General features: G+C 46.7%; 1 protein-coding gene and 1 non-coding gene across 6 annotated transcripts in view; one reads left to right on the plus strand and one right to left on the minus strand.

Annotated features, from left to right (window-relative positions):
* Positions 1-596: 596 nt before the first annotated feature.
* On the plus strand, positions 597-678 carry TRNAS-CGA. The gene has a single exon. It is a non-coding gene; the product is annotated as a tRNA-Ser (tRNA).
* Positions 679-10,880: 10,202 nt separating this feature from the next.
* The window catches only part of RNF41 (ring finger protein 41), a 28,870-nt gene continuing 23,698 nt past the window's right edge, over positions 10,881-16,052 (minus strand). For 4 of the 5 annotated variants that reach the window (XM_032874455.1, XM_032874452.1, XM_032874454.1 and 1 more), the window contains 4 exons: positions 14,483-14,754; positions 13,575-13,710; positions 12,940-13,043; positions 10,881-12,123 (listed from right to left, as the gene is read on the minus strand). In XM_032874455.1, the coding sequence (XP_032730346.1) occupies positions 11,772-12,123; positions 12,940-13,043; positions 13,575-13,710; positions 14,483-14,631 (741 nt within the window). In that variant the 5' untranslated portion in view covers positions 14,632-14,754 and the 3' untranslated portion in view covers positions 10,881-11,771. Of the gene's footprint in view, positions 12,124-12,939; positions 13,044-13,574; positions 13,711-14,482; positions 14,755-15,443; positions 15,588-16,052 lie in introns of those variants that run through there. The other variant, XM_032874456.1, reaches the window with a different exon arrangement.

Here is a 16,052-nt window from a genome sequence, read left to right on the forward strand (position 1 = left end):
CCTCTCAGCCCAGGGAGTGGGGTACCTCTCTAGCCTACCCCAAGCCGACGTCCGTCTCTGGAGGAACCCGCAGCTCATAGTTCCGCGTGGTCCTTACCTTGCACGTTCCCAACCCCACGGAGCCCTTAATCTCAAGGAACCCCAGACCCCTTTCCCCAGGAAGTTTCTTTCTTTAATCCATCCCCAGGACTTCCCCGTTTCAACTCTTCCGGAGTCTCCCTCACTCTTAACACCTTGCCTCAGCAACCCCTCTCACTCCTTAACCGGAGGAGTCCTCTAGCTGCCACCCTGGGGCCGAGTCTCTTCCCTCCAACTGAGTCCTCTGCAGGCCGCCATCGCCTTCTAAATAGTTTTGCGCTCTTTGAGACCCCAATCTTGTCTGGGCGGGAGGACCCCCGCCCCCAACCTCCCTCCCTGGGTCACCCGCTCCACCCGCTTGTTCCTTTGAGTGGCGTAGAGGCGAGGTAAGGGACGGAGGGCGGGGGTCACAGGGTGTGTGTGTGTATGGGGTCGGGCCGGCTTCCCATTGCTACATTCCCTCCGTGGTCGCAATGCGGACCCCTTCTGTAAGCGCGCGGCGAGAGACGGTTTTGGAAGTCACGGTGGCCGAGTGGTTAAGGCGTTGGACTCGAAATCCAATGGGGATTCCCCGCACAGGTTCGAATCCTGTTCGTGACGGCAGCTTTTTTCCCCCTTCTTCTGGATACGTAAAGGGGACCCCCCGCGCACTTGTCTTTCGTGCACTTCCCTTTCTGTCCCAGAAATAGAAGCCGAGAGGTCTCACGCCTGAATTGGGAGGGAGGGAGGTGATCAAGGGAAGCTTAATCGTGCACAACTGTATTGGCTGCTAAGACACAAGACACTTTCTGAATCCTCTAACTTCAGGTTTGTTAGAGCTTGGGCACACGTTTCATTCTTGGGGACGGGAATGGCAAAGGATTTGGTTGAAGAAGGGTTAGGTTTTTGAAAATCTGAATTCCTGTTGTGATATAATAGTCAAAATTAGAGTTTCCAGGAAAAGAGGGCGCCTCTGGGTTTCATGACTGGAAGTGTGATTATAACTGAGACCCAGGAAAACGCTTTTCTCTTCGGATTTCTTTGAGGAGGCTCATCTCAGATGTCACTGGGCTAGGAGGAAGTAGCCTGTTGAAGGGTAAACACTACAGATCTAGTTGGAATGTAGGGAGATAATACTTTTTACTGATTGCCCATTAGGTGCCAAGTGCTGTTCTAAATTATCCGTGTATTAACCAAGCTAGGGAATTAATTCCTTTTTAAACCTCTAACCCTCCTGTATTCACCTTATCTGGTTCTTCCCATCCCCTAATTTTCTAATCACGGGGAATATGTAGGATACTTGTTGAGGACGTTCTTTTTGTATTTCATTTCTTGTACAGCATCATTTTTTCCAAGAAAGATCTGCCAAAGGGCAGGGAGTTCAAGAGTAATTCAGAGAGCTTTATACACCTTTCTACTTTGCAGTTTTCCACCTTCGTTCGTTTTTCTCATACTCTTCTTTCTGAGATCATCCTCACCACTGTCTCCTTCCATCCTGGCACCCTCATCATTTATAAATTCTCATCCTGCACATCCTTTTATCCTTTCTCTTTGAGACTCTTGATTCTCCAGCTGGAACCTGTTGTTCTACCACTGCCATTGACTCCTGTTGCATGCAACACATCTCCTTTGACACCTCTTTGCAAGAACTGATTAAAAGTTATATTTATTCTGCTTCCTAAATAGATCTTAACTCTTCACGTTTCTCAGGGTCAGTGCAGTCTAGGCCGACCACTTGCTAGAGTCATTGGGAAAGTAGATTGTGAGGACCACATGAGTTACTCTATGTGAAGCTGCACTAAAGCATCCCACTGCAGGGGCTCCTGGGTGACTCAGTCAGTTAAGCAGCTGCCTTTGGCTCAGGTCATGATCCCAGAGTCCTGAGATTGAGCCCCAGATCAGGCTTCCTGCTAGTGGAGAGCCTGCTTCTCCCTCACCCTCTGCCTGCTTGTGCTCTCTATCTCTCTGTCAAATAAATAAATACATTTTTTTTTAAATTGTTGTAGCTGGAGACTTTAAACCCTCCCTCAGCTGCTTTCTGTGTTTCATGAGCTGGTCCCTTTTCACTCACCATTCTTTCCTATTCACTACTTTCCAACCACTGGCACAGTACCTGGTCTAGTATTTGTCTATGTTCATGCTATTCTCTGCCTGAAATAATCTTTCCCATCCTCACCATCTACTCAGCTTCCACATCAATGTTGGTTCTCCTGGGAAGTCATCTCTAACCTCTTGTCACCCACCATACACTAATCATGTTTTGTGAAGTCTTTCTTCCCCGGCAGAACATCAACTCTTGGCACATATAAGCCACTCAATTAAAAAAATAAAATAACTTTGTTGAGTAAATGGATTTTTTTTGTTTTTACAGTAGGTATGTATATGTTTTAATCTTCACTCAGAATGGACTATAAGGTTCTTGAGAGTTAGGACTGTGTATTTTTTGTCTCTTTTTCCTTTACTAGGCCTTTATACACAGATGTGATCAAGTGTGACCTGAATGAACATACTCTAACAGGCTCAGTACTCAGCTTCCTATCAAGTGCCATTTTGCGCATGCTCTCAGTTACGTCTGGAGAGGCAAGACCAAAATTGACCAGCAGAGGGCAACCAACAACTGTGCTGCGAAGGGAAGAAGGCACCGTGGCCTACAAAATGGAGGACCTGGACGGACAAGTTAGCTGAGGTTGTTGGGTACTCGGAGATCCTGCCTTTCCCTCTCAAATACTTCCCTTGCAACTGTCATAGATCAGAGGCCAAGGCTTCAAACTTTAATGTACAATAGGTAATTTCAGATTTCTACCATCCCCACAGCTCACCTGAACTCCCCAATTCCTTCACCTTTGCTCTTGCATTCAACAATTCTCTATCCTGATACATTTCCTTTGGCTATACGATCGGGTACCCCCAGGCATTCCTTCCTTTCTGATTCGACATTTGACTTTGCTCATCTGCCCTAAAGCTACCTTCTCCACCTAGTCTTGTGATCCCACTCATTTCAACCTCCTAAGGAAACTTCCCTTAACATCGTTCGGTAACGTTCAAATTCTGTTCCACTAGATCAATCCATTAAATCACAACTATCCTACACCCTCACCTGACAATTCCAAATGATCAAGTTGTTTTCTACTTCCATTTTTTTCTTCAGGTTTTAAGTAATCTCCACACTCAACTTGGGGCTCAAATTTATAACCCCCAAATCAAGAGTCCCACGCTCCACTGACTGAGCCAGTCAGGAGCCTCTACTTCCATTTTTTGAATGAAATGTACACTCTCTGCCTCCAGCTTCATACTATCTTAACACCCTGTTGTAAAAACCTTTGCTATGTTTGAAACCATTGAGATCTTACTGGACTTCAGAGACACTGTACTCTCATTTTTCTTAGAACATTGTTTCTCCATCTCATTTGTTTTCTCCCTCCTCCTGTGGAATTCTGCCAAAATCTTCATTTTTCTCCCTCCTCCCAAGACAAAAATCCCAAGCTTAAATTGTGGTCCTATACCTTCAGCTATCTATATATCCCCTAAAATGCAAACAAAACTTCTCCCTTCCCAGAATGACATTCTTTTCCCATTTCTGTTAATACTGTTCTTGCAATTCCATGGTTTCCAATCTTATGAATTAATTTGGCATTTTTCTTTCTCCCATGCCTGACATCCATCAATCATTGTTTCTTCTACCACATCATCTAATTTGTTACAATGGGCTTCCTGGTGCCCCAGTTTCACCATATTCAGAGTTCTACAATACTGGTTTCATCATATTCCTCTGCCCAGGGACTTCAACGCCCCATTTGATTACACACATGCTCCTCTGATCAACACACTTGGCCTAAATCACCCTTTTTTTTTTTTTTTTTGAAAAAGATTTGATAGAGAGCAAGAGCACAAGCAGGCAGAGAGGCAAGCAGAGGGAGAGGGAGAAGCAGGCTCCCTGCTGAGCAGGAAGCCTGATGCAGGGCTCCAATCCAGGACCCTGGGACCATGACCTGAGCTGAAGGCAGACCCTTAACCGGCTGAGCCATCTAGGCACCCCCTGAATTACCCATTATATTTATTTATTTTTTAGATTATTTATTTATTTGACAGACAGAGATCACAAGTAGGCAGAGAAGCAGGCAGAGAGAGAGGAGGAAGAAGGCTCCCCGCAGAGCAGAGAGCCCAATGTGGGGCTCGATCCCAGGACCCTGGGATCATGACCTGAGCCGAAGGCAGAGGCTTTAACCCACTGAGCCACCCAGGCGCCCCGTGAATCACCCATTTAAAAAAAAGAATCCTCGGGATGCCTGAGTGGCTCAGTTCGTTAAGCGACTGCCTTCAGCTTAGGTCATGATCCCAGGGTACTGGAATCGAGTCCCGCATCGGGCTCACTGCCTGCCACTCTGCCTTCTTGTGCTCTCTGACAAATAAAATAAAATCTAAAAATACATAGGGCGCCTGGGTTGCTCAGTGGGTTAAAGCCTCTGCCTTCAGCTCAGGTCATGATCCCAGGGTCCTGGGATGGAGCCCCGCATTGGGCTCTCTGCTCGGCGGGGAGCCTGCCTCTCTGCCTACTTGTGATCTCTTGTCTGTCAAATAAACAAATAAAATATTTAAAAAAAAAAAAAAAGACTCTGCCTTCAGCTCAGGTCATGACCTCCGGTCCTGGGATGGAGCCCCGCATCGCCAGGACCCCCACATCGCATCGCATCGGGCTTTCTGCTCAGCAGGGAGCCCGGTTCCACGCCTCCTCTGCCTGCTGCTCTGCCTACTTGTGATCTGTCAAATAAATAAAATCGTTTTAAAAAATCTAAAAATACATAAATAAATAAATCCTTAATCCTTTCCAGCAAAATACCCCCAATCTGTTCAGGCTGAGCATCTCCACAGCTTAATGCCTTCTCTCATGCAGCTCCTTCACCTTATAGCCAAGTAGCTAATGTCACCCTATACTGATCTTTTCAGTGACAAATTCTTAGATCTTAACCAAAATTGCTTTTATGTGATTAAAAAGCTAATGTGCAGACATCTGACACACAAGAACTTATTGTCCCTTTCCAAGTTGCTGACTTGTTCCAAATGTTAAGAGGTCTGGAGCTCTGTAGTTTATCCAGTAATCATTAGAGGACTTCCGCTGACATTATCTCAACCTACACTTATCTCAGGAATGTGGTCATTGCACAAAAACATTTCTGGAACTCCTTCACGGCTAGTTTATGGGCCACATTTAAATGATTCATTACTTGTCAACTGTACTCAAAACACACACCATAATTCTATTATCATACCCAAAAAAAATCATTCCTTCAAAAAAAATTTTTTTTGAAGTGGAGGCATTTGCCAACTTTTTCTTCTATTTTTCAGATTTTTTAAAAAAGAATTATTTGAGAGAGAGAGTGTGAGAGAATGAGCATGAGAAGTGGGAGGGTCAGAGAGAGAAGCAGACTCCCTGCCAAGCAGGGAGCCTGATATGGGACTTGATCCTGGGACTCCAGGATCATGACCTGAGCCGAAGGCAGTTGCTTAACCAACTGAGCCACCCAGGCGTCCCTATTTTTCAGATTTTATTACAGATTACTTCTGGATTTCCCCAAAGTCCCATTCTTAGACTTCCTCCCATCCTCTCTTTTAGTGTTTGTGTTCATTCCCAGAATTTCACCACCACCTTTGGGCAGAGAACTCCCAAAGCCAGATCTTTAACCCTAACTTCTTGCTCTTAAGTTCCATATCCATGTTTCCATTTACTGGCTAAATAGCTTTATGTGGAAGCATTTTAACCCAAGTTCTCTAAATGAGCTCATTACTTCACCCCTGAAACCTGCTCATCCTCTCATCTCTATTCGGGTTAGTAATGATCCTATCTTCCATTCTCACAGACAAGAAATGTCTTTATCTGTGATTCATCTTTGGTTATGTGCCTCGTTATGTGCAGTGGTTAGGAGCCCAGGCTCTGAAATGACTGTGGGTTCAAATCCCAGTTCTGATCATTACCCATGTGAATTTTGCCTATCTCCCCATATAGAAACTGGAGATGGCAAAAGCACTTTTTAATAAAATGGTTGGGAAGTCAAGATGTTTGATACTTAAAATAGTGCCCAACTCACAATAAATGCTCAACCCCCTTTCCTCACTGCCAGTATCTGAACCTGTTTAAAACTCAGTTCATTGATTCTCCTGAGAAGCATCTCACCATTGGTAGTAGGTAGTTGACCCCTTTCCTCCTTCTTGTCCCACTGTACTGAATCCTTATTAGCAATGTATTATTCTGTATTTCCCATTCCTTGTTCAAATTCATGTCACCTATTGAACTACAGATTTCTCTCACCTGTTTCTCAATTATTTGTGTATCTTAAATGCCTGACACCACATGTGACACAGGCCAGGTATGGTATAAATGTTGGCTGAGTCAATCTAGTCAGTTACTAAGGCCTGTCAGTTTTCTTCCCCGATGTCTTGTCCTCTTTCAAGCTCTAAACCCCTTGCATGAATTATGGCAAAGCTTATTTAATATTGCCACCAGAATCATGAGGTGGAAGTTACTCTTGTCAAAAACTTACCTGTAAAACTAAAGTTCAAAAGCCTCTGAAGAACTGGCCCCAGAATAATTTTCTAGTCCTATTTTCTGTTATTTCCTTTGACGAACACTATGGTCCAGATGACACTAGTCTCTTCCTTCTTCAACATATCCTTCACCTCCACTTATTTTCATGCTATGATCTAAACCTAAAGCAGAGGTTGCAAACTGATGGACCCCAGATTTTTGGGGGCCACAAGTATATTTTTTAATTGAGCCAATACTAGGCTCAATTTTGGGCATAAACACTAGGATGGCCAATGGTTCTTTAAAAAATAAGATTTGGCAGTGTGGGGCCCCTGTTCTTGTGGGGCAACAAACTACCTGAGGTGCACTGCTAGCTATCCCCTTCTCTCAGGGCACCTAGCCAGCTTTTAAAAAAACTTCTCAACAATGCAAATATAAATGAAGAAATCAGGCTAATGGTGGGACACACCAGACCTATCTCCTGATGTTACATAACATAAAGACCACCTCTCCTGTGATCCCTTCTATCCCCAAAACTGCTTAACTTGAATCTCTCAGACCCTGGATCTGTTTAGTAAAAAATAGGGGGAGGAAGTTAAGGGACACTGTGAAGTAGCAATCAATCAAATCCAAAAGACCGCTCTCTAGGGTAACTGGCTCAATCTCTTCAACAGATCACTGTTACAAAAAAGGTTGTTCCAGGAATCTAGATTAAGAGTATAAATGGGGCACCTGGGTGGCTCAGTCAGCTGAGCATCAGACTATTGATTTTGGCTCAGGTCATGATCTGCAGGTCCTGATATGGAGCCCCACGTCTGGCTCCACGCTCAGTGCAGCATCTGCTTAGGATTCACCCTCTTCCTCTTCTCCTCCCCCCAACGTACACATGCCCTCTCAATAAATAAAATATTCTTTTAAAAGAGTGGGGCGCCTGTGGGTGGCTCAGTTGGTTAAGTGTCTGCCTTTGGTTCAGGTCATGGTCCCAGGGTCCTGGGATCTAGTCCCACATCCCGCTCTCTGCTCTCATTTCCTCCCCACTTGTGCGCTCTCAAAAAAATAAAATCTTTAATAAAAAGTATATGGGTGGGCGCCTGGGTGGCTCAGTGGGTTAAGCCGCTGCCTTTGGCTCGGGTCATGATCTCGGGGTCCTGGGATCGAGTCCCGCATCGGGGTCTCTGCTCAGCGGGGAGCCTGCTTCCTCCTCTCTCTCTCTCTGCCTGCCTCTCTGTCTACTTGTGATCTCTGTCAAATAAATAAATAAAATCTTTAAAAAAAAAAAAGTATATGGGTGCCTTGGTCATTAAGCATCTGCCTTAGGCTCAGGTCATGATCCCAGGGTCCTGGGATCAAGCCCTGAATGGGGCTCCACACTCAGCGGGAAGCCTGCTTCTCCCTCTGCTTATGCGTGCTCTCTAATAAATAAATAAAAGCTTTAAAAAATAAAAATAAAGGTATAAAAGATAGTTAAGACACATAACCTGGTGTAATGCATGCTTCCTGGATTGGATCCAGGGCTGGACAAAAATTAGCTCTAAAAGTACTTTTCTTGCGTACCTAGGTGGCTCAGTCAGTTAAGTGCCTGCCTTTGGCTCAGGTCATGATCTCAGGGTCCTGGGATCGAGTCCCACATCAGGCTCCCTACTCTGCGGGAACCCTGCTTCTTCTTCTCTCCCTCTGCTTGTGTGCTCGCTCTCAAATAAATAAATAAAATTAAATTATAATAATTAAATTAAATAAATAAAAGTACTTTTCTTGAGACAACTGGAGAAATGTACATATTAATTTTAAGAATTTGTTATGGTAGTAATGTAGAAAACGTTGATTCTTCAAATTAAAATACCGAGGTAAAAAATTGAAACTAAGCTTCATACTTCCCCCGCCCATTCTCCTGGCTTTCAAAGTCTAGAACAGATTGGCAAACTTTCTACACAGCCAAGCAGCAAATATTTTAGGCTTTGTGGGTCATAGTTCTGTGGAACTACTCTGCTCTGCTGCTGTGATCTAAAAGTAGCCCCAGATAACACATAAGCAAATGGGCATAGCTGTGTTCTAGTAAAACATTTTTACAAAAGCAGGGAGCAGGACACAAGCTCTAGTGTGCCAACCTCTGATCCAGAACAGAGAAGTCTCGGAAACGTGTTTCCTGGCACCTATCTGAGTCAGTGCCTTTCCCTTCCCTCTGTTCACATAATGCTTGCAGATCTACTTACCACATTGATTACATCTTATTCTATCATATAGTTATCTCCCTTGTGGAGGAAGTGCTTTCAAAGCAGGTGCCACTGTGCTACATGACACCCATCCCCACCTGAGTTCCTTGCACGATATAACCAGTGAGTATTGCTCCCGCAAACCAAATCTATCCCAAAAGAAAGATCTAGCACCCTTTGTGACACTCAAAAGAACAAGCAGCAGGTCCTGAAAGTAATTTTGAAGGAGCATCAGGCAAAACAAGAGCACTCCTCATCTCTCTAGATACTGTATATCCACTAGATAGCCCGTGTGTCGCCTCTGCCGCTCCACCGTGGCAGATGTGTTCACCATAAAGCATCAGACCTCGTGTGCACGCGAGTTAACAGACGCCGTGGGCTCAGGGATGTCCTTGCACCCTTTTGCTTTTTAGCCTCACTAGAGTACCTAGAGAGCTAATGGATGTACATTAAGTGCATCATAAACAATCAACAAATTTAAAATATACTACTGTGAGGAACGATTCCCTTTTTCTCAAGACCGAGGAGCAGGTGGCAGCAAACGCCTGGGTCAGGCTTCATCGAGACTTGACAACTGGAACAGTACAGTCACCCCCCGGCCTCATGTTTCCTTTCTTGGTTTGGAGACGCTGGGTAATGGAATCCCAGATTCCAGAACAAAGGTGCTTGTGGGACAATGGAGAAGGGTGTATGCATATCTTCTGTAGAAACTGTCCTAAAACTCCAGGAGCACTTAGGGGAAGATATGGAATTTGGGGCAAAGGCAAATGCTGGGAAGAACACATGTCGGCTACTACAGAACAGGAGATAGGAGGGAGGGTGATAGGAGGTCACAAAGGGCAAAAAAGTGAGGTGCCCACTCCCAGACAGACATCCTGCTAAAACAGAGCTTAGTTCTAAGACAAGGGTATGTTATAAAGCAAGAAATAAGGTGAGAGAAAGGCCAAAGCAGAGGAGAAAGCTTCACGAGAAAGGGAGTGATGTTGGATTAAGAATTGAGAGTTGAGTAAAAGGTTTATTAGTAGTGCAGTCAACATCATGGAACAGCACATATAACACAACCAGCAACCCGCAGAGACACTAGTGCAAGGGGAGGGAAGCCTTAACTGAGCTTCCTGGCTCCGTCTGAGGGTGACAACAGGAGGGTATAGGCCTTGGTAAGGCAGGTGAGGGCAGAGGGGAGCGGAAGAAATGTAGTAACCAGACTAAGTATAGCAGCGATTTCAAATTCCTGAGCACAAGGTCCTGGAGCTGGAACACAGGACTGTTCCCTACTCCCTTCAAGCTATAACCCTCACCCCACCCCATTCCCAGTGGAGCCATGTCCCAACTCCCCAGGCCCACAGCAAGCTGGCCTGGAATAAGACTCCAGAGAAAGAAGAAGCTGTTATATGGCCCTATCTCTTCAACCCCCCTCCCACCTGCTTATTAAAATAATCACACCCTCTATCCCCTCCTTTCTCTTCCTCTACCAGCCACCCTAGGGATCAAGGAATGTCCAGGTAGCCGAAGATGGAGCTAAAGTCCTTAGAGGGCATGGGCAAAGCCAGAGCACAGCCTGTACTCAGAGACAAAGAGACATCACGTCTCTCCCATCTTGCCTAGTGCAGCTTAGAACCCAATTCTGGATCTCCAAGGAAACCAGGGGTGGGGAGTAGAAATGTCTTCAAAATTAATACTCTATAAATACAGAGTTTAACAAAGAGACCCGTGGAAGGGCTGGGAGCAAAGTTCTCCAGAGGGCACAGGCATCGATGCTGGACTATCGTACCCATCACTGGAATAGAAGCGCCTCGTCTCAGATGGGGTTATGGAGGGTTGGGGCAGACAGGTTCACCGAGGACTCCCTTGGCCCTTCCTATATTAAAGCCAAAGGTTGTGCTGAAAAGGAAAAATATAAAACAGATCCCCCACCCCTGGCCCACCCTATCCAGAATCCCCAAAATAGGAACATCAAAAAGAAAGTTTTAAGCTTTGTTAATTTTTTTTTCTTTTTCCTTTCTTAAAAAAAAAAAAAAAGTAAATAAATTAGATAGCCAACAATGTGGCTGGGCTGGAAAAGTGGGGTAGCCATAACCAGGCCATTCTTTTTAAAAAAAAAAAAAAAAAAAAAGGGAGGGAAGGAAATACAAACAAAGGAATTATCAAAATAACTGGTTAGAATCACAGGGCTGGAGAGGGGTCCATGGAACTATTATCAGGTAGGCAGTACCTACCTGATTTCAGCAAAAGCCAGAGAGCTGCTTCTTGCTGGGCACATCCACCCCAACAGACTAATCCCCTACCCCCAATGCTGTCATTCCCTAACGTTGAGAAAACGTAGGAAAGCAGAGCTCATCTGGAAAATTCCGGCATGCCAGCCTGCACACCTGCAGAACCAGCAGGAGCCTGCGCCCAGCAGGTGGGCTGGACAGGGTATTGCTTGGCACAGAGGTCCAGTCTTCCCGTAAGGGCCATCAGTTCCCCTCAGGGCCGGTTACTGGCCTCACTGCATATTTCTAGGGTCGATTCCACCCTTACCATTTCTTCGGGATGTCTGCTTCCCAGAGCTGCCCTCTCATACTGTTTAGTGTCAACAGGCCTGCCCGCTCCAATTCCCTGGTTTTGGAGGAGGGGGAACGATCAGATAGTCCTCACTCCACCCTGATCCTCTAGAGAAAAGGAATTCTTTGTGCTTTCTAAAAATATCTAGAACCAGGGACCCTGGGCAGGAAAAGAGATATAGAGGTGGGGACTTTTCCCAAACTGACTGAAAATTTACAGACATCTTAGGGGAAGAAATTAAGCAAAAGGAAGGAATCTGGGTTTCCCACCTGAAAGGCTGAGCAGAATGCCCTGGGCCCTTCAGTGCCAGAAGAACAGGGAAACGGTGCAGCCCACATGTAGGCCACTATACTGTGGATAGGAGGGAGGACTCAGGGGCCGGCTGCTGGAGTGATGGGTCTTCTGGTCCCCATCTCTTCCTGCTAGCCTGTGGAGATCTCCTATATCTCTTCCACGCCATGCGCAAAGATCATGACAAGGCCCGGCTCCTGCACCATGTCGTCACCCATGTGCTGGTTCTCACAGGCCATCACAACGACAGCCTGCTTGCCAGGGATGCGCTTGGCCACATAGTTCTCATAGTAGCGCCGGTTCATCTGTCTTGTCTCTAGGGTGGCCAGACCCTGCGGCCAGCTCCGCTCGTGGGCATTTTCAATCAGCTCGTTGACGATAGAGGCGGGACAGCCACTCTCCACCAGGGAGCGCTTGATTACAGCCTGGAGTACAGCATCTGGGGTCGAGATCATCCCTCCCCAGCGGGTCACTCTTGCGGGCTGCAGGGAGTTCACCCACCTGTGTGGACGGGGTGGGAGACGGTCACTCCAGCTCATTCCCCTTCTCTGCACTAGGCTTTCTCTCCTAATAGGAAGGACCACCCGCTCTGCACTCGGCCTAACCCTGATCTTCCATCTTCCTTTTTCCATCACTGGTTCAGAAACTCCACATCTCCCCCTGGTTGGTCCCATGTGAGTCACTACTTGTCACTCACTCACCAGATTAAACCCTACAACTGAAGAGTTTCTGTCATTTTTCTTAAAAATCCCAATACTCAGCACCTACGGCGCCTGGCACAAACTAAGTGTTCAACAAATGGGTAGTGATTGAAGCCCCAGTTCCTGTGCCCCACGTGGCGCTATTTGCACATTTATTGATTCACACCTAGAATTTACAGGACTCCAGCACTGCACGGGATTTTAGACTTTGCTTGTGTGTGCTGCGCTTTGGATCACTCTCCTGGATTTGCATTCGCTCTCTTTGGATTGTAAGCTACCTGATGACAGGGACACTATCTCTTTCTTCGTGGTCCTCCTAGCCCTCCACAGCCTTTAATGCAGGGCTTGGTACCTGCAGGTACTTGCTAAAGTCTGGATGGACTGCATCCTTGGGTAAGCTCTCCCTTCCATCCACCCAAAAGAATATGAGAGATTCTCCAGTGGGCTGAAAGTTATCCTCTTCTCTGTTCCTGTCCTTCATCCCAATGTCTGAAAAGCGGTGGCCCCCACCCAGCCCTCTTATTACCCTACTTCTGCCACTCCCCTGCTCCTCCTCCATTCAGGGCTTGGTGCAAGGACATGGAGCAAGGGACTCCGCATCCTGAGTGACACTCACTCTAGGATCTCGTTGTATTCAATTGTCTCCTCCAGGTTCTGCAGGTTGGGGTTGACGCTACGGATAGCTCGCATGTATGCCTTTAGCAGCTGGATATCTCGCTTCTGTGGGAGCGAAGAAGAGTCAGAGATGATGGTTAGCGCAGACAACAAATGAAAGACAGAAGTCTGTCTTACAACGAGGGTGACTGAGGGATCTGAAGAACACCAAGACCTGGAAGCTTCATGAAGATGGAGATGTGACGGTCTCATTCACAGCTCCTTATCCCTGGTGCTTAGCAGGGTGCCTTCTTAGAGGAGACATGTAATAAATGTTAGGTGAATGAATGACACTGATGGGATGAAGGAAAGGGAGAAGAGCTCCAGGCTGATTCCCTCCCAGGCCACAGGCAGAGTATCCCCTTCCCTGGGCGCACACACACCTGTGCAGACCTGCATGCTCACAGGGGCGCTCCTCACCCCCAGTTACCCGTACATGTGCACGGCGTGCATGTGTGTGCGCATGCGTGCGCGCGCGCGCACACACACACACACACACACACACACACACACACAGCTACGCACAGTTACATATCTGTTTAACGCACTTATCTGCATATTAGGGACAGGCTCATGCCTATGTTCTCTGGGGCCCACCTGCTCGGCCAGCTGGTGTTTGTGCTCGGCTGAGGTCTTCTCCAGCTCTGCGATGCGCGTCTGCTGCTGCTGCACCACGGAGCGCAGGTGCTTAATGCAGTTGTGATTTGGCAGCTCATCTTTGGGCATCTCCAGGCTGCCATCCAGAGTGGGCAAGAAAAGCAGAACGGGAGCATTCAATGGGACATGTGGGCAAAGGCAGGAAATTGATGAGAGGGCTTTCTCCTAGCCCAGATTTCGAATATGCAGGCCTCCCTCTCATTCCCTTCGCTTCCTTTTCCCCAGCTCTGCTCCCCGTCCCCACCCCGCACTCCTTTGCTCTCTACTTTTTCTGGGCCTCTTTCCCTTTCTAAGACAGTGTTTTATCTACCACATGGCTATCCTATCTTCCTACAGATTCTGCCTGTACACTCATTCCTCCTGAGAAGCCCTAGATTCACGGCCCCAGCTAGCAGCATTTAATCAAATACTTCACACTCCAAAGAAAGGGAAAACAAAAACAAAAACAAAAACAAAAACAGGGCAAGAGGAAATATGAGAAGCCTAGAAATTAGAGCAGTCAGTCTGAAAAAGAGAAAGGGGGTACCGGGCTGACAGGGAAGAATAAAGGAAATCAGTCCTTATTATTAGCACACCGACTGGGAATTGTTGCCTCCTTTCCTTTATTAAAGCAAGAACGCAAAAATCATAGCTGGAAAAGCATCACGGAAGTGAGATCTCGGGGCAGGGAGGCAGGGAGGCCAAGGACACTTCTTGCGTACATTCAGAGGAGACCTCCTGAGCTGGTGGGCAGGGCATCTGGAGACGGCGGAGTGGGGACGGGGAGTGTGGTTGGTGGCAGGGTTGGGGGAGGTCATAAACCGGAAGGCCCTTAACTGTGTGGGGCAGAGGAAGGGAAGCAATCTCACCCGCAGCCCTGCTCACAGGTCACAGGCCGTTTGGGGTTGTGCTCACAGTCGCTGAGGTGAGACATGAGGTTGTCAAGCCGGACAACAGCACTACAGCCAAACACAGCGTTGTCGCAGGCGATCTGCAGCTTCGACAACATGTTCCGCATGATCCGAGGTACTGGGCGCAGGTGGGCAACCGTCACAACGCTACGGTCCACTGGACACGTCTGCTGCTGAGAGAACCACTGGGTGATGCAGGCATTGCAGAAGGCATGCTCACAATGAGGTGCCTAGAAGGAAGAGCAGGGCAAAAGGGACACAAGAGAATTAGCCGGAGCTAAGAGCCTGAGTATAAGTCCACAAAGCCACTCAAGCTCCTGAGCAGCTGCCAGGACCAGGGGTCCCCAGGGGTCACAGCAAAGTACAGATGTGCCACGGTCAAGGCACTGTGTAGGGACAGGCTTCAGACAGATTTCCTGCACTCAGGATTCCAAATGGATTATGACATTAGACAAACAAGTACAAAGTTATGTAACAATAAGAGGTATAAATAATATTCCAGGACAATAGGAGAGATGACATGAGGCAGTTGATTATTAATTGCCAACTGGATTGCATACACAGTAACTGCCAAAATCCAGAGGAGGATGAGATCTTTCTAGGCTAGGTCAGTCAGGGCAGGTATTTATGGAGAGGACAGAATTTGATATGGGTCTGGAAGGATGTGTGGAGAGGACACAGGGAAGAGATTTAGTGGCAGAAATACAATGTAAGAAAGCAAAGCAAAACAAAACAAAAGACTGGAACTCCTGGTGAGAGGTTACGAGTCCTCTCTGTAGGGGCCCAAGCTCCTATCTTGTGAGGGTTGATCTGAGGCATTGCCCTGAATCTTAATGGGAAGGCCTAGCCTCCAAAATAGGGTCATTTTCTCATAGAATCACATTCTTTTCAGTTTCATAAAGATCGTATTTCAGCTTACTTTCTTGATAACTCAGATAAACTCTGAAATTAATCCCTCAAAGTTAGAGGATTCCCAGGCTTCTGTGGAGACACCATCTGCATGGGACAAACACAGCAGGCACTTAGTAGTTGATGAATAAATGGCATGCCATGTCCCAAATACTCTGCTAGGTGCTTAAGATACAAAAGACAGGTTTTGCCTTCAAGATGCTCACAGACACCAAAGACTGGAAACGCAGAAAGACCTTGTAAGAGAAGAAGTCATTCTCAGGGCACCTGGGTGGCTCAGTCAGTTAAGTGTCTGCCTTTGGCTTAGGTCATGATCCCCGGGTCCTGGGATCAAGGCCCATATAGGACACTCCACTTAGCGGGGACCCTGCTTCTCCCCCTCCTTCTGCCTGCTGCCCCCACCCCTTGCCTTGTGTGCTCTCTCTCTCCCCCTCTGTCAAAATAACATCTTGGGAAAAAAAAAAAAAAGAAGAAGAAGTCATTCTCAATGTCACTAATCCAACTGTCAGTAGATTTTTATTTTTCATTCAAAGACAAATCTGAGTCTTTTCAAAATCTTTACAGACCCTATCTCCAAAAATAACCCCCCAAATTTGTCCACTTTTCCCCATCTGTCCTG

The sequence above is a fragment of the Lontra canadensis genome, unplaced genomic scaffold (genome assembly GCF_010015895.1).
Source record: "Lontra canadensis isolate GAN:19392208 unplaced genomic scaffold, GSC_riverotter_1.0 scaffold53, whole genome shotgun sequence".
In the NCBI taxonomy this organism is placed as follows: Eukaryota; Metazoa; Chordata; class Mammalia; order Carnivora; family Mustelidae; genus Lontra; species Lontra canadensis.